We start from the raw sequence: 26132 nt of genomic DNA on the forward strand, positions 1-26132 counted from the left end.
CAGGTCCCTCCACCAATATTGGCACCCTTGGTAAATATGAGCAAAGGCGGCCGTGGAAAAATTGTCTTTATTGTTTAACCATTTGATCTCTTGTTAAAAAAAAATTCACAAATATTTTTGCACTTATGGATATCAAACAATTGCAAACAACACAGGTTTATCAAAAAATATATATAATCATAATAATAATAATAATAATAATCTTTGTTAAATATAAACTTAAAAAAAAGTCCCTTTTTCAGGAGACTGTATTTTAAAGATAATTTTGGAAAATCTAAACAAGCTTTACAGATCTTTATTGGAAAGAGTTTAAACAATGTTTATCATGCTTGTTCAATGAACCATAAACAATTATTGCATATGCACCTGTGGAACAGTCCTTGGAACAGTGGAAAGGGGACCCATTATGCAAAATTAACTTTTAAATGGTGTTTGAATATAAATCTGTGTCGGCAGAGTGTGTACACAACCACCCTACAATGGTAAAAATCCACCCACTCCTTTTTTTTATATTCCCAATAAACCATACAGTGTCTCAAAACGAGCAGTTTTCATTTTCTTTACGTCACATTGGAACAAGCCCCGCCGAGGGACTCTGCCCTATTAGCATAGCTCCTCCCCTGAGTGAGCGGCACACAGTCCGCCTTGTTTTCCATACATAGGCGTTCTGTTGTTGGTTGTAAGAATGAACATAAGAGTCCTGTACTCCTGGCATCACAGCCACTGAAGACAGTGGAGAAGTTTTATTTTTGAAGGAAATGTGCCCCAAAAATACCTTATAATAATACAATTTGCTAAAAATTCTCAAGCATGAATCAGTACCAACTGTTCGTGATCCAGCTTCATATCCAGAAGGTTTAAGTACCTCACTTTATAATTTGTGAATGTTTGCAAATTGCCTTTCTGAACAAGATTGTTAGCAGATTCCATGGTTAATGCGACCAAAGTTACCATGGTCTCTGATTGTATTCGAAGGGACCAGAGCTATGTCTGCATTTTTATTTTTAACTGGGAACGAGGGACATGCAAAAGAAACCTATCCGAAGATCTTAGAAGTCTGTTCGATAAATGTGGTGTAAGAAGATCCTTGAGATAGGAAGGAGCTTGATCATTAAGCGTTTTAAAAACAAACATCAGAATCTTAAACTGAATCCTAAAACGGACCTGGAGCCAATGGAGCGATGCTAAAATTGGGGTGACACGATCAAATTTCTTTGCCCTAGTCAACAGCCTTGCAGCTGCATTTTGAACCATCTGAAGATGAGAAAGAGATGACTGAGGAAGACCCAAGTACAATGCATTACAATAATCTAAGCGCGAAGTGATAAAAGCATGAATAACCTTCTCCAAATCCTGGAAAGACAAAAATGTTTTAAGTTTAGAAATAATCCATAGTTGATAAAAACTATTCTTAACGACCGAATTTATTTGCTTGGTTAAGCATAATTCTGAGTCGAGAATGATGCCAAGGTTCTTAACTGGGAAGTAATTGAGGGGAAATGTTTACGAAGCTCATTAATGAGACCATCTCTCAATCTCAGGGGGCCAAAAACAATTATTTCGGTTTTGTCTTCATTAAGCTGGAGGAAATTATTTGTTAACCATTTTTTATAATATCGTCCAGACAGTCCAACAATGGCTGAATGGAGTCACCAGCTTTCAATGGTATGTACAACTGGGTATCATCAGCGTATAAATGAAAAGAGACATTGTGCGCTCTAATAATATTCCTCAATGGACGCATATATAAGTTAAAAAGAAGTGGGCCCAGAATGGAGCCTTGAGGTACACCACTAATAATAGGAGCGGAAGATGAGGAGAAATTACCCAACGCTACCGAAAAGGACCTGTGCTTAAGAAATGAGCTGAACCATTGTAAGGTGGTACCCTTGATACCAAACAGATGCTCTAAGCGCCAAAGAAGTATGGTATGGTCTACAGTATCAAAGGCAGCTGTAAGATCTAGTAGCAACAACACAGTATTTTTTCCAGCATCCACTGCCAGTAAAATGTCATTGGACACTTTTAGCAAAGCAGACTCCAGTGCTATGATAAGCAGTGAAACCAGATTGAAAGATTCCAATAACTTAGCTGAATTTAAAAACAAGAGCAATTGAGACTGTACTACTTTCTCTAACAGCTCTGACAGAAATGATAGCTTAGAGACAGACCGATAATTATTAAAGCAACCTTCATCCAAACCCTGTTTCTTAAGCAAAGGTTGAATAATAGCATGCTTAAAACAATTTGGGACCACCACAGGATCCAAAGATGAATTTATCAACACCTGGATACTGGGCCAATTTCAGGAAAAAGTTGCTTTCATAATCACAGAGGGAACAACATCAAGTGCCATGGCCGTTATTTTCATCTGGTTAACCAGATCACACAGTTCCTTTAGAGAAACATGTTGAAATTGATCAAAGGAAACCGGTATAACCAGTGAATTCAGGGACAGGTCTGAGAACTGAGAAGTGAAAGAAGAACGAATGGTAATTATTTTATCAGCAAAAAACTTTAAAAACTTCTCACAAAGTTCAGCCGAGGGTTCCCCATGGAATTGGCAACTCAGATTAATAATTGAATTTATCGTGGTGAATAAAATCTTAGGTCTGACAGTGTGTAGTAATTAAATCAGAGAAATACCTAGATCTAGCTGACTTTGCTGCATTCTGAAACTTAAAAAAACAATCTTTAAAAATCTGAAAGGACACAGTTAAATGATCATGCTTCGATCTCCGCTCGACTTTACGACAAGCCTGTCTGAGAGAACGAGTATTATCATCCAGCCAGTAATAAGACTTTCACTTTGGTTGCTTCAGCTTAAAAGGAGCAATGGAATCTTAAATATTAGAGCAAAATGTGTAAAATAAGGCAATCAAATCATCAGGCCCAGAAGAAGACTCTGCAGCACCCAAGATAGATGTTTCAACAGCATTAGCTCGATAACTCACTAAACTGAGAGGCAGTGAGTGAATTAATAAATCGGGAGTGATAGCCTGAAGGCCTAGTCACAACGGCAGAGCTCGCAGCAGGGACATTAAAAACAATGGGCATGTGATCAGAGAAGGAAGCATTTTCAATATTAACATTATCAACAGCGATTCCATATGACAATATAAGGTCTAGAGCAGGGGCGCCCAATACGTCGATCGCGATCGACCGATCGATCGCAAAGGAAGTGCGGGTAGATCGCCATTCAAAAAAAAATAGATGTTAGCGTTGATGTACAGGGCAGCCAGTCTGAGATCTCGTCTTTTCTATCACCACGCGTGTGCGATCAAACGCGCCAGCGCTAAAGGCTAGCGAGCGAAATCGTAGGGAGAGGACATTTTTCAGTCTTTTAAAGACTTCATTGACAAAACCCAGCTCCCAGTGTGCAAATTGATATCAGTCACCACGGACGGTGCGCCCGCAATGGTTGGCAGTGCAAATGGATTCATTGCCAAGTACAGGGAAGACGATGCTTTCCCTGACTTCCTTAACTACCACTGCATAATACACCAACAAGCCTTATGCGCAGAAATGCTAAACATGAAAGAGATCATGGATGTCGCAACAAAGATCGCCTGTTCTATACGTGCTAGATCACTTCAAAGATGGCTGTTCCGTGCACATCTGAAGAAGGCAGACTGCGACCACTCTGAGCTACTGCTACACACTGACGTGAGATGGCTTAGTAAGGGTAAATTCCTGCAGAGATTTCGAGAGCTCTGTCCAGAGATAAAGGAGTTTCTTTTTGCTGTTAAACATGCAGAATACACCCAACTCAATGATGATCACTGGCTGCTGGACTTGGAATTTTTAACCGATCTGACAAACATGCTAAATGAGCTTAATTTGAAGCTGCAAGGAAAAGACAAAACCATGGTCAATATGATCAGCGCAGTTAATGCCTTTAAACGGAAAATGCAACTTCTGTCCTCAAGGCTGCAGTGCCATGATTTTGGGAACTTCCAAAATCTCGCGTCAGATCTGGAGACGTAGCGGAAGGCTTGTGTGCAATTTAACATTGCACGCTACACGGAGCAGATTGACAGCTGTCAGTCAGAGTTTGACAGACGCTTTCAAGACTTTGCTTTACTGGAGCCAGTCGCTACATTCATGTGCTACCCATTTAGGGACAATGTTGAGGTTGATTCACTCGCATCGAAAATTGCAATTTCACCTGAACTCATCTGAAGTGGAGGATGAGATTTTGAAACTACAGAGTATCATTCAGCTGAAGTCCAGGGCTCATGGACAGTTTTGGAACTTACTCACAGGGGAAAAGTACCCAAACATGAGGAAATGTGCAACCTCCTTGACTGCATTATTTGGCTCTACTTATTTATGTGAGTCAGCCTTTTCCCACATGAAGATTATTAAGTCCAAATACCGTTCCACAATGACTGATCATCATTTGGAGGCCTGCTTGAGGCTGGCTACCAGCAGCTACTGTCCGGACTACGCAACCCTGGCTGATTCTATTCAGTGTAAGGTAATGACCAAAAATGTACTGAATTGTAGTGTGCCATAAGGGCTCATGGAGTTATCCAAGGTACAGTGAGGGAAAAAAGTATTTGATCCCCTGCTGATTTTGTACGTTTGCCCACTGACAAAGAAATGATCATTCTATAATTTTAATGGTAGATTTATTTGAACAGTGAGAGACAAAATAACAACAAAAAAAATCCAGAAAAACGCATGTCAAAAATGTTATAAATTGATTTGCATTTTAATGAGGGAAATATGTATTTGACCCCTCTGCAAAACATGACTTAGTACTATGTGGCAAAACCCTTGTTGGCAATCACAGAGGTCAGACGTTTCTTGTAGTTGGCCTCCAGGTTTGCACACATCTCAGGAGGGATTTTGTGCCACTCCTCTTTGCAGATCTTCTCCAAGTCATTAAGGTTTCGAGGCTGACGTTTGGCAACTCGAACCTTCAGCTCCCTCCACAGATTTTCTATGGGATTAAGGTTTGGAGACTGGCTAGGCCACTCCAGGACCTTAATGTGCTTCTTCTTGAGCCACTCCTTTGTTGCCTTGGCCGTGTGTTTTGGGTCATTGTCATGCTGGAATACCCATCCACGACCCATTTTCAATGCCCTGGCTGAGGGAAGGAGGTTCTCACCCAAGATTTGACGGTACATGGCCCCGTCCATCATCCCTTTGATGCGGTGAAGTTGTCCTGTCCCCTTAGCAGAAAAACACCCCCAAAGCATAATGTTTCCACCTCCATGTTTGACGGTGGGGATGGTGTTCTTGGGGTCATAGGCAGCATTCCTCCTCCTCCAAACATGGCGAGTTGAGTTGATGCCAAAGAGCTCCATTTTGGTCTCATCTGACCACAACACTTTCACACATTTGTCCTCTGAATCATTCAGATGTTCATTGGCAAACTTCAGACGGGCATGTATATGTGCTTTCTTGAGCAGGGGGACCTTGCGGGCGCTGCAGGATTTCAGTCCTTCACAGCGTAGTGTGTTACCAATTGTTTTCTTGGTGACTATGGTCCCAGCTGCCCTGAGATCATTGACAAGATCCTCCCATGTAGTTCTGGGCTGATTCCTCACTGTTCTCATGATCATTGCAACTCCACGAGGTGAGATCTTGCATAGAGCCCCAGGCCGAGGGAGACTGACAGTTCTTTTGTGTTTCTTCCATTTGCGAATAATCACACCAACTGTTGTCACCTTCTCACCAAGCTGCTTGGCAATGGTCTTGTAGCCCATTCCAGACTTGTGTAGGTCTACAATCTTGTCCCTGACATCCTTGGAGAGCTCTTTGGTCTTGGCCATGGTGGAGAGTTTGGAATCTGATTGATTGATTGCTTCTGTGGACAGGTGTCTTTTATACAGGTAACAAGCTGAGATTAGGAGCACTCCCTTTAAGAGTGTGCTCCTAATCTCAGCTCGTTACCTGTATAAAAGACACCTGGGAGCCAGAAATCTTTCTGATTGAGAGGGGGTCAAATACTTATTTCCTTCATTAAAATGCAAATCAATTTATAACATTTTTGACATGCGTTTTTCTGGATTTTCTTGTTGTTATTCTGTCTCTCACTGTTCAAATAAACCTACCATTAAAATTATAGACTGATCATTTCTTGGTCAGTGGGCAAACGTACAAAATCAGCAGGGGATCAAATACTTTTTTCCCTCACTGTACATGAACATTACTGTGTGTGTATATATATTTGAAGTATACTCAGTATATATATATATAAATAAATATATGTTTCACATTTTTTGTGTAGGTAGATGTCTTTGACTGGTGCTGTTAAAAGTAGCTCGCAAGTCAAAAATGTGTGAGCACCCCTGGTCTAGAGTATGACCAAGGACATGTGTTGCCTGATTTATATGTTGAATAAGACCAAAGGAATCCAAGATATTACAAAATTCAGTAACCAGGGCAGCAGACATTAAAATCACCGAATAACAACATACAATCATACAACGGATCAATAGAAGTTAAAAATTCACAAAAATCACTTAAAAAAGCATTGTCCAGGTTAGGTGGCCTATAGATCAAAGCACAGAAAAGCGTGGAAGAGGTTGACGCTAACGCAACACACTGCACCTCAAACGACGAGTAAATCCCAACAGAAACTGTCCATATGTTAAGTGACTGTTTAAAAACCATAGCAACTCCACCGCCCTTGCCAGAAGGTCTTGGAGGACTAATAAAACAGCAGTTCGGCAGACAGAGTTCCTCCAAGACTGTTGACTCACCAGGACTAACCCAGGTCTTTGTCAGGAATAAAATATCCAAGTTATGTTTGGCAGAAAAGTCATTTAAAATGAAAGTTTTGTTGCACACGGACCTAGCATTAACTAGGGCCATATTCAGAGGAGACTGAGGTAACGAGGTCAGATCCGGTGAAACGAATTCCAGTTGGTGGAGATTTAAACAGTTCACTCTTCTCTGACAAATCCGTAATCGTGGAGGAGCAGAGCAATTAGATGAGTGTAGGAAGTCCAGGAAAATAGGCAGATGAAAAACATATCTGTAATCCCATGACTGTCGCGTCAAGTGGAGTCCCTCCAAGCTTATAGTAACCAAGGGAAACTCCATCGATTGTATGGAGGAAGCAATTGTCCGTCTGATTCTCACCCGAACACCAGCATGATTCCTGTGGCGCTTCCTTAGAGGAGGAAAGCAGCAAGGTAGCCGGCGAGCGCACTCCACCGCGGGTCAGCTGGACGAGGATTGAAAACGAGAATGCAGAGTAGGACAAAATCGCAGATGAGCTCCCATACAGCTTTCGATGTTAAGCAAAGCTTGATGATTGGTATCATGTAGATTCAGTGTTGACCTACAGCGTGGCACACACAAAGGGTGCCAATAATTGTTGCACACCTATATTTAACAAAGTTTTCTTTGCAATTGTTTGATATCCATGAGAGCAGAGTATTAGTGAAGGGCACTGTAAATAAAGTTAAGAAAGAGGTTTAAGTGGAACTCAAACAAAATTGGCTTCTCTCTGCTAAAAAATTACATGTCCGTATTTCACATGTCTGTTGTGTTTGCGCTCCATCAACTTTTCTTTTTTTTTTTTTTCAACAAATCCGTAGTTGTCCACACTGGGTGATTTTGAGATTTGGAGTCCATCACTCAATCACACTACAGGGTAACCCCAGACATGTTTCTGAATCACAGATACAGTAGATAGGTGTGGATTTTAAGCAGTGTTTCAACTGTGAGCCCATGCATGCTGCATAGTGGTGGATTCAGAACATGGGAGGTGTCTACACTACAGTTCTGCAGAGAAGAAAAACCCAAAAACATCAGTGATATCACCAACAACTTCCACAGGGCAAGTTATCACAATCCACTGTTCGAAAAAGGCTTTCAAAAGCAGAAATATTGAGGCCATACCGCAAGATGCAAACCACTCATGAGCAGTAAGAATCGGAAAGGCCAGATCAGAATTTGCAAAGAAATACAGAGATGAGCCACAAAAGTTGTGAAGCCAAGATTAACCTCTACCAAAGTGATGGAAAGGCCAATGTGTGGAAAAAGAAAGGATCTGCTCATGAGTCAAGCATGGTGTAGGTAGTGTCATGGCTTGGGCTTGCATGGTTGCTTCTGGAATGGGCTCACTAATCTTTATTGATAATGGTAGCAGCAGAATGAATTCAGAAACATTATGTCTGCCAATTTACAGAGAAATTCAACCAATATAATTTTGAGGAACTTCATCATGAAGCAAGACAATGACCAAAAGCACACTGCCAACACAACTAAGGACTTCATCAGGGAAAAAAGTGGAAGGTTTTAGACTGACTAAAAGGAGACTGAAGGGAGAAACCCCCCAATACAAGCAACAACTGAAAGAAGCTGCACTACAAGCCTGGAAAAGAACCACAAAAGAAAAAAATGCAACAGTTTGCTGAGTCACTGTCTTGATGCACTTACTGCAAGCAAGAGATATGCAACAAAATATTAACTGTTTTTTTTTTGGTTTAAAAAAAAAAAAAATCAATTATTGAGCAAGTACATAAAAAAAAATCAGTGTTGAAAACTGTCTCCTTACCTTACCCCGATTCGCAACGGTAATCTTATAATAGCGATTTATAATTTGAGCTGTCGGGTCGGATTTCATGGTAAATGTCATGTCGTTTGACGTCATTCACCTTTGCATGGTTGTCATGTCAGTAAACAGAAAGATGAAGACACAACTACTATATCGCGTGTGTGAGTGCTGAGGATGGGGGAGTGTTTGTAGCACAACCCACGTAAATAAATAAATAAATAAATAAATAAATAAATAAATAAATGCTGTAAATTTTTGTGTTTCAAACGGAGATGGCGATAAAGAGGCAAAAGTTCAGTACTGCAGTTTCAATTTACTTTAAAACTATCTGTTCCTATATTTTGCTCAAACTTTTCAAAAAAGTGATATCTTTTGAATGTGTAATGCTGCCCCATGATGAGCAGCAGTTCTAAAAGATGCAGAATTGTCAGGTGACCAAATAAGGGAGAAAACTTAAAAAGTCAAAAAGGGAAAAATAAAAAAGGCACTCAACTGTACAAACAAAATGCTTCTGAGGCTGTAGGAACTAAAAACAGTCTAACCACAAAGAAAGATGTGAGTGATTAGGAGTGGATTTCTACAGAATAAGCTGTGATACCCAAAGACGTAACTTTTAAACAGTTCTATGCAAAGTTTGGGCACCCCTGGCAAAATGACATTTTATTGATTTTTTACATAAAAGAAGTTAGCACAACTGCTTAAAAAAAACATTTTTCTGCTAATGTTAATGCACAGTTACTTTATGTTTGATTAACTTAAATAGAATAGTAATTGTGGCATGTGCAAAAGTTTGAACACCTGCCCTGTAAAGTTTCAGAACTTAATTAACTTAGGCATTAACTGAGTTAATAGGACTTGTTAGGCAGGTCAAGAATTGTCATTAGGAATTGATTCAGAATGCAGCAGCACGTCTTCAACCAGCCCAAATGGACTCATGTCACACCATCTCCCTCCACTGGCTTCCTGTAGGCGCCCATATCAAATTCAAGGCCTTGATGCTCATGTACAAGACCTTGTAGGGGAGAGCACCCTCCTACCTCAACACTCTCCTGAAGGCTTACGTTCCCTCACGCAATCTGCAATCGATTAATGACCGACACTTAGTAGTGCCTACTCAGCGTGGCTCAAGGTTCCATTCCAGAGCCTTCACACGAACTGTTCCTCAGTGGTGGAATGAACTTCCAACCTCAGTCTGGACCACAGAATCTGTCACTATCTTCAAAAAACAGTTAAAGACTCACCTCTTCTGTGAACACATAACTAACGCCTAAAACACCAACCCTACATTATCCTAAAAAAATAAAAAACAATAAATTAAAAAAATACATACACCTGAATACACTTACACCTCTACTCTGTGCACTTTGCTTCTCTAGAACTCAATTCTAAATCTTGTATAGTAGCACTACTTGTATTGTTCTCTGCTTGATATATTACTTTGCTTGTATTTCCTCATTTGTAAGTCGATTTGGATAAAAGCGTCTGCTAAATGAATAAATGTAAACGTAACGTAAATCCAGGGCATAAAGAATTCTCTGACTCTTTTAACCTAGTGCTAACGCTCAACAACCATGGGCTCCTCTAAACAGCTCACTGAGGAGCTGAAAATGAAGATACAAAGCAGAGAAACGCTATTTAAATATCTCAAAGCACTTTCAGCTCACAATTTCCACTGTCTGAAATGCCATTAAGAAACTGCAGTGAAGGGGAACTGTGGAAGTCAAGGCAAGATCTGGAACACCAGGAAAACTCTCAAATAGATATTTTGATGCATATCAAAATAAATAACTATTTACATTATGGAATACATTTTCAAATGTACCTATTTGCACAGTTGGCATTGCTTGCAGGAACATTTAATTTTCCTTGGCTTGGAAAAAAAACTTTTCCAACGCCTGTCTGTATAGGGTATGCTTACTGATAAGCGTGTTATCAATACTTAGTTGGACGATGGATGATACAATCATAAACAAAGTGTCTGCTCCATGACTGTCTGCAGCAGCAGTCACAGCAGAGTTTAGCAATCACACTGATCAGAGCTGTACAACCCTGCCATAAGTACAAAGACGTTACTAGGACGAAAGGAGGACACCTTTCTTCGTTTGATAACGTTAAAAGTAATGTCAGGCTTGCGACTGATTTTTTTAAAAAGATGAGAGAGCGAGCTGACAGCACGGCGCGAGAGCAACGGTGGTCGAGTGAGCTAGACAGCGAATGAAGAGATGAAGAGGTAGCGAGAAAGCCGGTGAATGGAAGAAATAAAACGTATACAAAAATTGGTAGTTGTACGCTCTTGACAATGTTACCTAATGTCATTAAGCTGTTGTTTTAACTTATCGATAACGTTAGAGTTAGGTCACTTTGCACTGAGTGTTCAGTTCGGTGTTGAGGTTAGCTCTACCATTACTAGACAGCTAGCTAGCCAGACCAACTGTTAAAATAATATGTGTAGCGTTAAAGTTTAATGTGAACACATTAAATACAAAAAGGCATTCTTTTTTTAGGCATCCAATACACAAACTGCTAAATGTAGTGTTTTTATTATTGAGTTAGGAAAAAAGTTAGCTTATTGTACCTCAGAAAACGTTGCCGCTGCTAGTCTCCTGTTGAATTTTGGCGTACCAACTATATACGGGAAACTCTGGTCTATATGCTGGGCATAAAGGACAGCAATGCCCTCAAATGGCATAGGACCTGCTGGAAGATTTTGCTGACAAATATTATCTGCAAGGAAGTGTCATCAGAAGGAAACTTTACCTGTGACCTAATCACAAAAGTCAATGTCTGAAGTATCCAATACAATATCTAGATAAGCCAGAGGCATTTTGGAAACTGTGCTGTGGACTGAAGAAGTAAAATGGAACTCTTTGGCCACAATAACTAGGTATGTTTGAAGAAAAAAAGTGCAGCATTAGGTGAAAAGAACACCTTGCCAACTGTTAAGCATGGACCTATTATGCTATGAGCTTGAGTGACAGCCAGTCACAGTGGAACCAGTGTGCAGGCTGACAGAAAAATGGATTCCAGTAAATATCAGCAAATTCTGAATGACAATGATCCAAAACGTACCTTCAAATCCACCATGAATTACTTCAAGAAATGCAAGCTAAAGCTTTTGGAGTGGTCCTCACAGTCTCTTGACTTAAATATAATTGAAAATCTGTGTGGAGATCTTAAACTTTTTGTGCATACAAGACAGGCCATGAATAGCTTGGCAATAATAGCTTAATGCATCAAATATAAGTAAATAAAATAAATTGTGCCTTAGTGTTTGTAGAAAATGTTTTTTAATAGTTTGCTGCAAAGGTTTAGTTTACTTATTTCACATCAAAAATCAACAAAACATAATTTAGGCAAGGGCTCCAGAACATTTGCATACAATTGTTCCCACAAAACCCCTAATGAACTCACCATTATTAATGACCAAGTAAAAGAAAATGTAATTGAAAGCTACATGTACATTTTACTAGGAATGTCCGAAACATCCTGAAGACCTTGCTGATTTCTCTAAATATAACTTCACTAAATCCTCCTGTACACAACAGAATTTCAAGTAGTAGACTTTTTTAATCAATATTTATGAATAGCTTTTAAAAATAAATAAATAAATATATAAATATATAAACACCCACAATCCCCAAAGAAAAATAAACTCCACTGCACTGAATATATTGTTCAGTCTCTAAGTACATTTGACTCCACATTTTCTACAAATCCTTGATTGATTTAAAGAAGACAACCCTCTACCTTTTCCATGGAAATCCAAAGTCTATATACAGTCATTCCCAATGAGGATTGGCCGAGAGCTCAAACATTTTCTTAGTGTGCAACTGGAAAAGAATTAATCCTCTGATATCCAGTGAAGATTTATAGAAATTGGCTTCAACAAGAAACTGCTTCAGCTTCAATTCTAACATTTATTTTCAGGTAAGAATATTAATCAGATGAAAACTCACAACTTGACTGACTGATATGCAGGGGTAGAAAAAAATACTCAGAAATTATATAACTCCAATATTCAAAAAAGTGAACTGATGCCTGTTGGTGAGGGGGCAGGCCAGGTACCCCTAGACTCAATCCCTTTCAAAATTAGTCTAAAGAAATTCAAGTATCTCGGGGTGTGGGTTACGCATAGTTATAAAGATCTATACCTAGCTAATTATCAGCCCCTGTTATCTAATCTGAAGCAAGATATTGAGCGGTGGAACCCCCTGCTCCTCTCCCTGGGGGGCAGAATCAATACTATAAAGATGAATGTGCTGCCTAAATTTTTATATGTTTTTCAGTGTTTCCCAGTGTTTCTTACAAAATCCTTCTTTTCAAAGCTGAACAATCAGATATCAGCCTTCTGGAACAAAAAGCCACCAAAAGGCATATATTGCAGAGACCTCGAGCGAAGGGAGGGATGGCACTCCCAAACTTCATGTACTACTACTGGGCAGCTAATATAAGATCGCTGTTGTACTGGATGGGGGAGAGTGCGGCAGCCCCTGGATGGACAATTATGGAGGGGGCGTCCATTGCGTCCACCTCTCCGGCGGCCCTACTGTGTGCTAAATTACCATCGCACAACCTCTGTCTAGCTTTACCTCTAATCCAGTTGTTGTACACTCAATCAAAATTTGGAATCAGTTTAGAAGATCTTTCTCTCTTGGGCACTTGTCACTCACAGGGCCAATTGCAAATAATCATCTGTTTATCCCATCTTTGCTGGATAAGACTTTCGTTACTTGGTCTAGAAAGGGGGCTGTCTTACTGTCTGATCTCCATTTTGATGGTGTTTTTGTCTCATTCGAGCAGCTAATGCAGAAATATGACATTCCCAGATCGCATTTTTATAAATATTTGCAGCTTAGAAGCTTTGTGGCCTTAAATTCAGACACCTTCCCATTGTGCCCTTCCAATTCGCTGTTGGATGCAATTTTTAAATGTAAACTGAAAAGGAAGCAAACAATAAGGGTTATCTATGACCTACTCGGCATGCATGATTTGTCGTCCCTGGATCTCCTTAAGAACAAATGGAAGACGGATTTAGGTGAATCAATTTCTGATCATGATTGGCGCAAAGTAATCCAGGGGATTTTCTGCTCCTCCATATGTCTCAGACATGCAGTTGACCAATTAAAATTGTTCACCGTCTGCATTGGTCCAAAGCTAGACTCTCTAAGATCAATTCCGACATAGCTCCAACATGTGATCGATGCAGACAGGCTCCAGACACTCTGTTGCATATGTTCTGGACATGTCCAAAGCTGTACACATTCTTGCAATCTGTATTTGAGACTTTCACTAAGATATTGGGAAGGGTAGTACAGCCGTCCCCTCTTATTGTGATGTTTGGGGTGACCCGGAGAATATTCCTTTTAGATGGTGTGAGATCAGCATGATGTCCTTCTGCACTCTCCTGGCCAGGAGATTAATACTGTTTAGATGGAAGGATCCTGCTCCATTGGGTCAGGGAAGTCATGTGTCATCTTAAGTTGGAAAAGATTAGATACACTGCCAGGGGAGCGACTGGGAAATTTAACAGAATCTGGCAACCTTTTCTGTTCTTTGTCAGAGACATGGATGCTGACAGTATTATGTTATCATTGTCTATAATTTTATTTCTTTTGCTCTCTTCTTTTCTATGGTGGTCTGGCTTTATAATATGTAATATGTATGTTCTATGTCTGGCACTGGGTGGGGGAGTGGGGGGTTTGTTCTATTTGTTTGGTTGGTGTTGTATGTTTCATTTGAAATGCTAATAAAGAAACCTTGATAAAAAAAAAAGAAATTATATAACTGAATGTACAAATATGCAAGAATATCGCTCAATTTAAAGTGGAAGTACACAGCCAAAAAAAAAGTAAATAAGTTGTACTCAATAACATAACACGTACGCAAGTATATAAAAGTAAAAATTCTAAACTGAAGAAATTAAGTAATGTCAAAAGTGTTCATGTCAAAAATAACTTATTATTACTTTCCTAAAACTGTCACAGATCATTTTCGATTTAAAGCAATCAGGCTGTTTGCCTGAAAACATCATTCAGTCTCTGCAAGTTGGCTGGTGATTAACACAATTTGCTGTCTCTATGAGCATATATGTAGCATTAGTCATTCATATTGCACATGAGCGCACAATATGAACGACGAACACATCGTATTTGCTAAGTCAATTAGTCAAATATATTGTAAATGGACAATATATACCATTACCCAGACTTTGAATTACTGCCTAGCTAATAATGTTAGCTATTGGAATCAAAGTTAGTCTAATATTCTACTTTCTACTTGTTATGTAAAAAGAAAAAGTGATGCTATATTGTATAAATTTGAGTGTAAGAACCTAATGCGTAACCTTTTTCTGTTAAATAATTCTACAGTGCAATTTCTTATCACAGAATCCTCATTCTGAAAGTACCATATTGAATTCAATTCATTCCAACTCTAATGGCTACTCACAACTTCTGCTGCAGAACAAAGCGCATTTCTCTGACAGAACTGATTACCACATTTGGTTTGTTGGTCAAAGGTTCAGCTGCAGGATCAGTGAACAGAAAGAGGCGACAGATTGCATGCACAATAACAGAGTGGTAATTAATCGTACCTACTGCCGCTGAAAAGGGCACAGCAATGATGAATGAATGCAGCTGGAAAGGTGAATCCATCTCACTGCAGTAATCTAGTCTTAATCAAAACTCCTGAGGGGTTTCTGATATGTTGATTCAGAATGAGAGAAGTGATTTTTAAACCATGAAAAGACTTGCACTTTACAATCACCAATTATGAACGACATGAATGTAACGCGTGATTCTGACCTGTGTTGGATTAGCCCATGTTTACTTCTGTGTGTTGTGCTTTCAAAGTCTTCATTAAAGAGGATGGAGGACTTCTGTGTAATATGTTGGAATTTTTCTGTCTTATAACTTTATGGTGTCATGTTTTGTAATCCAGTTTTCCATGTTTCCAGTTTTTTTGGAATCCATGTTTTATAATCCAGTCATGATTTGATTCGATTCATGATACTGGTTTCACGATTCAGTTCAATTCTCAGAATATTTTGAACAAAATGATGATTGAAAAGACATTTTTTAATTTCTGAATCAAAAATAATGCAAAATATTGTGCATTTCTGTCTGTATAAAACTACATTTAAAAAAATGCTATGAACGAGGTTTACTATTATAAACAAAATGTACTACAGGTTCACCATATCTTAAAAATTAATTAATTAATTTTAAAAAGTCTCTATTTAATTCTATTTAAATTCTATTTACCCGGAAATAGTGCTTCAAATTCTAAAATCCACAAGTTCCGCAGCCTCATTCTCGGAATCTGTGGATCACAGCGGCACGGGACTGGTGTCATTTGAAAACTACTGAAGAACTTGTTTTAACTGTTATTACAAGGTCATGTAACCATTAATAACCTATAATGTGCATCAGTTGCGATCTAGCACGATCAGTCAGCAGGCTCTTTATATATTTTATGGGTTGCACAGATTTGGACCTCTGGTGTTCAAACTGTTCATTTGCATTAGATGTATAACTACTAGGTTTCTGATGTGCACTACGTGAATCGCACATTCCCACAATGCACATAGTCACATTGTGATGCATCGTGTCAGGATGTATCGTTACACCCCTACTGGTTACAGCTATTGTAATGTAAGTGATAACAGGAACTAATTTGTTTTGGGGACATTCCACAGCATTTAATGTAACTATAAGGGATTAAAAAGTATGATGTCACAGTTCAATAAATAATAACTAATCTGTGGTTCATGTTAAGCCACATCACACTACCCCATTGCTGATTATTTTCCTATTATTGTGCACCTCTTCATGTTATAGAACTGAACAGAATGCACATATGTATATGAATTGGCTCCTTTTTAGGGCTGTAAAATAACTTAAAATACTCAGGGCTTTTTCTCAATACTAAATTAATTATTATTTACTCCAATTATTCACCAGTTTCTTTTTTTTACCATATTAAATCAAGAGAGGATTGTCTATACTTTTTTAATTATAAATCCTTCAATTGTATCTACGAGCGCTCGATGTCAAGTGGGAAGATGTGGAAATCGACGCTTCCGACCGAGCCCGCTGGCGAATGCTTGTTGCCCGATGCGCCCCGCTGCGCGGACGGAACTAACTAACTAACTAACTTCAATTGTATAAATCCCAGAATTATACACTAAATCACAGTTAATTGATTGGATTATATAAATGCTAAAGTGTTAAAACATATTAACCCCAAACAGAATGTGACATCTGACCATAGCCAGATAACTCATTTAATAACTCAGTAACACCCCCTACACACGTTTTTTCTTATGGTGAAACAGAAAATTAAAGAATTCAGTCAATTTCCGAGGAAAAGAGACATGATAAGAGAGGGAATTGAGGGAAATCATTCTGTGATATTTAGATGTGCTCTCTTACCCCGGCTGCAAAGCCCAGGCTTCCATCCAAGATCCGCTTCTGAAAGGAGCAATAGGAGAGAATCAAGGACAGTTAAGATATGCCGTTGCAATGTGTTTTCCATTTTATTTTTACTCAAGAGGTGACCTGAATTAAGTACTTCAAATCATCAGACGTATTGGCTGTGCCCAAATCTTCAAACATTGGTTGATATTTTTCTAAAGTCTATAGGACCAGTGACTGTCACTTCCCACTTTGTGTATTTACAGACTGTGGTGGGAGAGAATTAGAAACAAGTTCCTCAAAACACACATCTTAAAGTGCCACACAATGACCCATATTCCTGTATTCAATACTCCCTGTGTCAAAGCTTTTGCAACAACAGACACAGATAGATGAACCACAGAACAGCTGTTAAGTACTTACCTGATAGAAGTACGAATTTCCACTGTGGTCATTTTGCCAGCTTGTGTACCCGACAGAGAAAATAAGCGAATGCTCAAGTATTTTCAGGGAGTGCTTTAGTTGTAAGGACGTTTAACTCCTTTTGCTCTTTAAAGCTTCTTCGCAAGTGATTCGATACTTTTGGCAACAAATTACAGTGATATCAGAGGCTATGTCATTATGACAGACACTAAGCACTGGATATTTTTATCATTCTGTATGTTTAAGTAACAGTGGGCTTCATTTATCAAGCTGGATATAAACGAATGTATTCGAAAATTGGTTGTACAAGCGTTAACGACATTTTTATTTTTTTTACTGGTAAAACGTTTGTATCCTACTTATGCATAAGAAGACTAACTAATGTAAGCCATAAACAAATGCCTCAGCTGACAGAAGATTTAGCATTCACTTATTATTTATGGAACACTTAAATTATTGCTGCTACACTACAAAATACAGGTGCATCTCACAAAATTTGAATATCGTGGAAAAGTTCATTTTTTTCCTGTAATTTAATTAAAAAAGTGGAACTTTCATATATTCTACATTCATTACATGAAGCGAAATATTTCAAGCCTTTTTTTGTTGTTTTAATCTTGATGATTACGGCTTACAGCTCACGGAAATTAAAAATCCAGTATCGAAAAATTTTTGAATAAAGAATTTATAATACAATAGCCTCAGATTTCTGTTCTTGGCTGACAGGAGTGGAACCTGATGTGGTCTTCTGCTGTTGTAACTCATCCACCTCAAGGTTTGATGTTTTGTGCATGTTGAGATGCTTTTCTACTCACTACGGTTGTAAAGAGTGATTATGTGAGTTACTGTATCCTTCCTGGCAGCAAGAACCAATCTGGCCATTTTCCTCTGACCTATCTTATCAACAAGGTGTTTTCACCCATAGAACTGTCACTCACTGGATGTTTATTGTTTTTCACACCATTCTGTGTAAACTATAGAGGCTCTTGTGTGTGGAAAAACCCAGAAGATCAGCAGTTTCTGAAATAATCAAATCCATCTGGTACCAATATCCATGCCACAATCAAAGTCACAGAGTTCACACTTTTTCTTCCTTCTGGTGTAATCTGGAGCTCTTGACCTGTCTCTGCATTTATGTGTTGTTCTGCTTCCACAAGATTGGCTGATTAGATAACTGAATAGAACTTATATCTATTGGCATAGAGGTCAGTCAAAATTATTTCCCTTTACACTGATCATTCATTTCATGCTCCCACCTGTCTGTGCACTTGAACTTTTATGGAGTTTTGTGGGCATTACTACATGCAAATGAGCACGCAATGCATCAACAAACACATGAGTAGAAAGAAAAATCAACATTTCCTAAAATTTTGTAAATCTGGTGGAATTTTTGTTTGGTTTGGCTTAAGAATGTGAACTATACCACAAGTTATAACCGTCTCACAAGTGAAACAGGAATAAAAGAGGAATAAAATAGGTCAGCAACATGGTGGTGTGATGCAGCCTGATGAGAAGACAAGTTACTGTTACCACCCTGAAGTGGTTATTTTCCTATAACAGCACATCCTGAAGTGTTTTACAGTGGTGCTTGAAAGTTTGTGAATTTTCTATATTTCTGGATAATTGTGATCTAAAACATACTCAGATTTTCACAGAAGTCACACAACAAGAATACAATTAAACAAATGAGACAAAAATATTATACTTGGTCATTTTTTTACTGAGGAAAATGATCCAATATTACATCTCTATGAGTGGAAAAAGTATGTGAACCTTTGCTTTCAGTGTCTGTTGTGACACCCGTGTGCCACAATAACTGCAACTAACCACATTTTTATTGGTTGACCACTCCTGGAGAGGGTAACAATGGTCTGTCGAACTGTGGATTGGAGGAGTCTAAACGCTTTAGAGATGGTTTTGAAACCTTTTCCAGCCTTAGGAGCATCAACAAATCTTTTTTCTGAGGTCCTCAGATGTCCTCAGAAATCTCCTTTGTTCCTGCCATGATACAACAACCATAATTTCTACAAACGTGTTGTGAAGATCAGACTCTGATAGATCCCTGTTCTTTAAATAAAACAAGGTGCTCACTCACACCTGATTATCATCCCATTGATTGACAACACCTGACTCTAATTTCACCATCAAATTAAACTGCTAATCCTAGAGTTTCACATACTTTTGCCACTCACAGATATGTAATATTATATATTATCATCATTTTCCACAATAAATAAATGACAAAGTATAATATTTTTGTCTCAATTTCAATTTACTGTTAGATAGCCCCTTGAGATGCATCATCTCATTTTAAATTGGGACGAAAAGTTAGAACGATTACAATGACCTTACAACGAAAAGTAAGACATATACAAGGTCATAAATTTAGCCAATATACAATAGAGCAATGCACATAAGAAGAAAACAAAACAAAAAAAACACCAACAACAGGGCACAGTTAACCACATATGGAAAGTAAGGGTGCAGTCATAACAGGATAAAAATCAGACTTATGCAGCACATAGACCAGGCAAAGTAGCTACACTTGCTCACATCAATAGCATGAACATGGTGTATTAAGATATTGCAATAAAGAGGACTTAAAACAACAAAAAGAGGTAATAGATCTTAAGAAAGGCAGACGTTTATTCCAGTCACAAGGTGCTTTAAAATGAAAAGCTTTACGTCCGACCTCTGTAGAAATTCTTGGTACCCTAAAAAAAGAGATGTTGCATATCCCTAAGAGGATATACGGAACTAAAAGAAACATGGAAGTGTTTCAAATATGGGGGACAATTGAAGTAAGCACATTTGAAAATAAACTTAAATCAGTGAAAGTCCCTTCTTGATTTGGGCTGAAACCAGTTAAGTGATTCATACATAACACAGTGGTGAATATTGAATGGACACCTTAAGACAAATCTACACAGAGAACTGAAAACAACAGTGAGTGGCCTAAGGACAGTGTCAGTGGTATTCAGATAAATAATGTCAGCATAATCGATAGTAGGCATTATCGGCTGGGAGATTATTCTTTTAATGACTTCAAAGGAAGAAAAATTAAATGGACATAGAGTGAGCGCAGAGAACCATATATTGTTGGGTTTTTTAAAATAATATACTCGTTATAAGGTTTAAAACTAAGTTCTGGATCAATCCATAGACCAAGATATTTAAAAGAATCCAGATTCTCCATGGTAGACCCATCTTCAAATTGAAGATGCATATTGACAGCACGTTGACGGCTATGCATTGATCCAAACAGCATGCTGCAGGACGACTTCTAGTTCAACACTAATTTATTATTATAAAGTCATTTTTGAACCTCATTAAAATCCGATTTAAATAATTCAGAATTAGATTACTATCTGAATCAGAGGTGTAAATAACAGTGTCATCGGCATAGAGATAAACCATTCAGTTTGAGTAGGTGCCAGAAAAGTCATTAATGAAAACAGAAAAGGTCTTAAAATGGATCCTTGAGGAACACCCTTTTCAACCAGTAAATATTCCAACTGGGCTCTTTGAAAAGTAACACGCTGCGTTCTATTACGTACATAAGAATTAAACCATAATAAAGCATTAAGATTTAAACCGATAGAGTAAAGCTTGTCAAGCAGAAGACAGTGATCCACATATCGAAATATCAAAAGCCTTAGAAAGGTCAATGAAAATAGCACCGGTAAGATGGCCCTTATCAAAGGTTGAGAATACATCATTCGTAAACTTTTAATAGAGTTGTGATAGTGGAAAAATTATGCCTAAAGCCAGACTGATATGGAGATAAGATATTATACAGATTGATGTATTGTGATGATTGAATATTTTCTCAAGTATTTTCACTGTAGTACAGACGATAGATATTGGGCAATAATCATAAGCATCAGCAGCTTTAAAAATAGGAGTAACCTTTGCACATTTCCACATGGTGGGAACAGTACAAGTGGACACAGACAAATTAAATAAATCCACAAGTGGAAACATGAGCTGCAAGTTTGATAAACCTAGCCTCAAGGCCATCTGGCCCAGAACTGCTGCTTTCCTTCAACTCACATAAAGCATTAATAATAATAATAATAATAATAATAAACTTTATTTTATAAAGCGCCTTTAAAGCAGCTTCTAAAAGCACTGTGCATAAAATCACAGTCCACACATCTATAGGCATAATTGTTTTAAAAGACAAAGAGCTTGAGGCAAACAGCAATGTGGAGGAGCCAGCTATAGCATAGGAGTTAATATGTTTTGTTCCACAGATGTGAAATGAAGAAATGAAGTGCTAGTTAAAAGCCTGAGAAATAAAATTAAAAAAGGATGGGAAATAGTTAGGTTATCAACTCTTAGTTGATTCACAGCAGTTTTGTTGCTTTTATTGAGAACACGATTCAGGTGCTTCCAAAACTGTTTGGGATTATAAAGTCATGAGAAAGACAGTCTCTATAGTAATTGGATTTGGCGTTCATTGTTTGAGTCTTACATGGATTACGAAGATGTCTACAGATTTCCCAGTTCGAGGCAGCTTTAGAAGAATGATATTTGGCCCAGGTTTTATCCCTTTGTATAAAAGGATTAATCAGATGAGAGTTGATCCAGGGTAAGTGATTACTTTTGACTCTAAGCGTTCTAAAAGGAAAATGTTTATCAATAACATTGATAACTTCAGATTGAATGTAGTCCCATGCATCTATAGCAAATGGAATTAACTGAAACCTGTTCCAATTGAGAGAAATTAAGTCACGTATGAAATGATCAATGTTAATATTTTTAAATTGACGCAATCTGATATATTTAGGAGGAGCACGAGGGGTTCTGATTTTCCAAACTGACAATATAATAGAACGATCACTAAAACAATCAGACAAGACACCAGATTTAACTATCCTTTCCGGATTAGTGACCAGTATCAGGTCCAGAAAGGATAAGGACCGACTATCCACTCTAGTTGGTTCATTGATTAGTTGAACAAAATCTGTACTACCAATTAGATTTTTGTCGCTAGAGGAAGAACAATCAATCCAGTTGCAATTAAATTCACCAAGAATAATCAATTCTTTATACCTGCCTAGATAATTTATAGTGTCTTATATTCATTATAGTGAATTAATGTAGAGTGTGTCGGTGCAGATGGGGGCCTATAGATATTAATAATAATCAAACGCTCCTTCTGATGAAAGCTAATTTTGATTAAAAAAAAGACTTTCAAAATTAAGTAGGAGCAACACATTCAGAGACAAGATTTACATCAACATAAGCCACGCCACCTCCTCTAGATGGTCTATCAGCTCTATATATAACATAATTGTCAATTTCAATATCAACATCAGACATGTTATTATGCAGCCATGTTTCAGAGATCATAATAATGTTAGGTTCGTGATGAGTAACCAAACTCTAAGGAGATCAATTTTAGCAACAAGACTCCTGATGTTAATGTGAATGACCTTTAAACCTTTAATTAAATCAATAATACAAGTAATAAAAAAAAACAAGAAGGTCAGAGGATCATATTGAAGTGGGTAGTGGGTGAGGGAAACAAGAGCAGCGATAGAGCCTAGACAAACAAGAGCTAAGACACACAAAAAAAAAAAAAAAAAAACACAACAAACACGCAACATAGCGGAGTTCAAAAGATAAACTGATGAGAATAAGAACTACGGAGTCTCATTACCCACATAACATAAATAACAGTAAATAACAATAAATAATAATAAATAACAGAAATGAGAAAGCATCATCCAGCACGCAAAAATCTGGTCTCATACCAGTAATAGCAAAAAGAGACGGCCATTAATGCAGGGCCCGATAACAAATTTGATTAGGCACCGAACTGACCAAGTAGAAAAGAAATCAACACCATCAAACAGAGCAGTCAGAAAAGAAAAAACGGTTTCCACAGTAATGCACTCAAGCAAACAGCCATAACAAGCAGCACTGTATCCATGCTAGTTAACAGATGTATGGAGTGAAGCTACAAGGTCTTTAGCTTCATCAACTGAGGAGAGATTTCCTACCTCCCTCTTTTGCCTTGATGGTTAGGCTAGCAGGAAACAATAACGCAGGCTTAAGACCAAGTTTATAGAGGTCCAACATAACTTCACAATATTTAGAGTTCCTATACTTCACGATATTTAGAGTTCCTATACTTCAGGAGTGATGGAGATCCACGATATTGAAGCTTACCACGTCCAGCCCTGTCTTCACAAATGATTATGTCTTTCTACTGATACTTGTGTAGACAGATAATTATAGGCCTAGGTCATGGTCCTGGTCTTGGCTTAGCAAGATAATTATAGCCTGGTGGGCCCTGTCGCATTCCGGTACTGAACCCAGGACGCCCTTGCCGAAGACCTCCAACAACAATTCCGCAAAGAAGGTAGTGGGATGATGGCCCTCGACTGATTCAGGTAAGCCGAGTAATCGTTTAATATTCTTGCTGCAGCTACATGATTCCAGATAAGCCACTTTAGCCAGCAGGCATGATCATCAAAAAAGCAAAGCTGAAGTGCAATGAAGTTATGTCTGACAAAAAAAGTCAACTCGGAACGCTTGTAACTACGCTACCACTACATTATCGAGTCTCATTTGTTTAATTGGGTTCTCTTTGTCTACTTTTAGGGCTTGTGTGAAAATCTGATGTTGATTTAGGTCATATTTATGCAGAAAAATAAGAAAATTCGAAAGGGTCCACAAACTTTCCCTTACGCCACAGCAATTGGTCAACAATAACAATTTTTACGTTATTATAGAACGGCACAGAATACCTTTGTTTATAGTTATAGTTTAATGACATGGAACATCCGTGTAACAAGTTTGTTCCTGTTATAACTTATGTTAGAGCAGAAATTAAGAGTTTTCTCTCTTGAAGTAATAAAACTAAAAATGCACTTTCGTCATGTCACAGAGAATCCAGAGAGCGCAAACTGCGCTGTCCTGAAGAGTCTCCCATACAGGAAAAGTTACTGACTGGTACAAAGCACTGGTGTTAAATAAACTTCTCCTTACAAAAAGCTTCACCTTATAAACAATTATACATCTAAAACAACAGAAGCAAGTCATGATTAGAGCAGGAATTGTGTCTTACCTGTGTGCCGGAGAAGATGAAGACGAGCGCAGCCCCTGCAGCTGTGAGACCCCAGGTGAAGAGTGTCCCCAGCAGAGCCTGCACCACTGGACTGCGGTCTGCAAGCATTCTGCTTCACCTGACACAACACAATGACCAAGAAGTGCTCAGGAGGAACATTTGAGGTTTCATCTGTGTACTTTATTTACAAGAGAAAGGGGTGTGTGCCAAATCCTGTTTGCTCAAGACAAACAGAGCTTCTCATTAAAATAAGCAGTAAGTGCGAACATGTATTAAATAGCTCAGGTATGAAGTTAACCTTGTGTAGGTGAACGACTTTAACTGACTCATCTAATTGCTTTCGAAGCGTTAAAAAAAAACTGATTAAACTAAACGCACCAGAAATCCAGCACATACATGTATCTAAAGTCAAACAGCTAGTGGCATTTCTTGTTTGTTTATTTTTATTCACTACATACTGCAGTCAGGTATCTGCTGATTACAGTGACGTGTGTACAACTATATGTTTATCTCGCGACAGGCTGCACTAACAAAGTGTGTAATGAGTATAAAACAATGTTTAATTTAGAATATGTTAATTTTTCCAACACAAACAGCCCAAATTATAGACTACTTACTGCCAATGCAGACACCAAACGACCAAAGAGCGCCTTATTTACTTCCTGCTTCCCTGTACACGTGTCTCTGAGATCACGCGAGATCAGACTCGACCGCGAGATCAGACTCGACCGCGGACACTGGAATAAAGTTGGTTTGAAGTTGGACGTTCGATATTCGCGGATATGCGGAAATTAAGGGACCGTCTAAATAAAAATAAAATAGTAATAAATAAATAAAATAAAATAAAATAAAATAAAAATAAAAATAGTTTAATTTAACAAATATCAAAAATCTAAGAGGTGTGCGTCATACCTGACATTTAGCTGAACAATTTACAGTTGGATTTGTACCTGTAAATCATTCCCTTCAAATGCTATTGAGCTTTAAATTATGGTATATTTTGTGTATGAGCCCATGCAGTAATAAAGTACATGGCAATATTTACATATGATTTAATAGTTTATTTTGTTAAATATAAAAAATCTGAGAGGTGTGCATTATAGCTGACACCTACATGAACAGTTTATAGTTGGTTATATACTGTAAGTCATTCCCAAATGCTATTGAAATTAGAATCGTGTTTAACAATGTCATATGTAACTTCAGAGACGGTCCCTTAATTTCCTCATGTCTCCGAATATCGAACTTTATTCCAGTACTACGGACAAGCATTTAACCCCATTTTGTTGCTGTTCTGTTTATGCTTTCTGTTCTGCTGACAAGTTATGTAAAAAATTTCAGTGCATAACAATGCAAAATTACAGGTTACGTTTAAATGATGTTTTACACCTGTGGTCTGTGAGAAAAAGGTGGGTGACATTCTGTAGAGGATGTCATCATGTATCAGTATCAAGCTGTTATATATATTTATACTCAGTAAAAAAAAGAAACTTTCCTTTTTCAGAAGACTGTATTTTAAAGATAAATTTGTAAAATTCAAATAATCTTTACAGATTGTTATTGGAAAGGGAGGCATGAGGACTGCAGATGTGGCCAGAGCAATAAACTGCAATGCCTGTAATGTAAGATGCCTAAGACAGGAAAGACAGGGAGACAGGAAGGACAGCTGATCGTCCTTGCAGTGGAAAATTAC

At 38.1% G+C, this 26132-nt stretch overlaps 1 protein-coding gene across 3 annotated transcripts in view; it reads right to left on the reverse strand.

Moving 5' to 3' along the window:
* Positions 1-25301, reverse strand: part of LOC128616697 (zinc transporter ZIP11) — a 160924-nt gene extending 135623 nt beyond the window's left edge. Inside the window, exons 1-3 of one of the 3 annotated variants that reach the window (XM_053639443.1) lie at positions 25057-25301; positions 24440-24557; positions 16954-16992 (exon numbers count right to left, since the gene is read on the reverse strand). In XM_053639443.1, coding sequence (XP_053495418.1) covers positions 16954-16992; positions 24440-24547 — 147 coding nt within the window. In that variant the 5' untranslated portion in view covers positions 24548-24557; positions 25057-25301. The remainder of the gene's footprint in view (positions 1-16953; positions 16993-24439; positions 24558-25056) is intronic. The other 2 variants (XM_053639442.1, XM_053639444.1) reach the window with 2 other exon arrangements.
* Positions 25302-26132: the final 831 nt, after the last annotated feature.

The sequence above is a fragment of the Ictalurus furcatus genome, chromosome 13 (assembly GCF_023375685.1).
Source record: "Ictalurus furcatus strain D&B chromosome 13, Billie_1.0, whole genome shotgun sequence".
Lineage (NCBI taxonomy): Eukaryota > Metazoa > Chordata > Actinopteri > Siluriformes > Ictaluridae > Ictalurus > Ictalurus furcatus.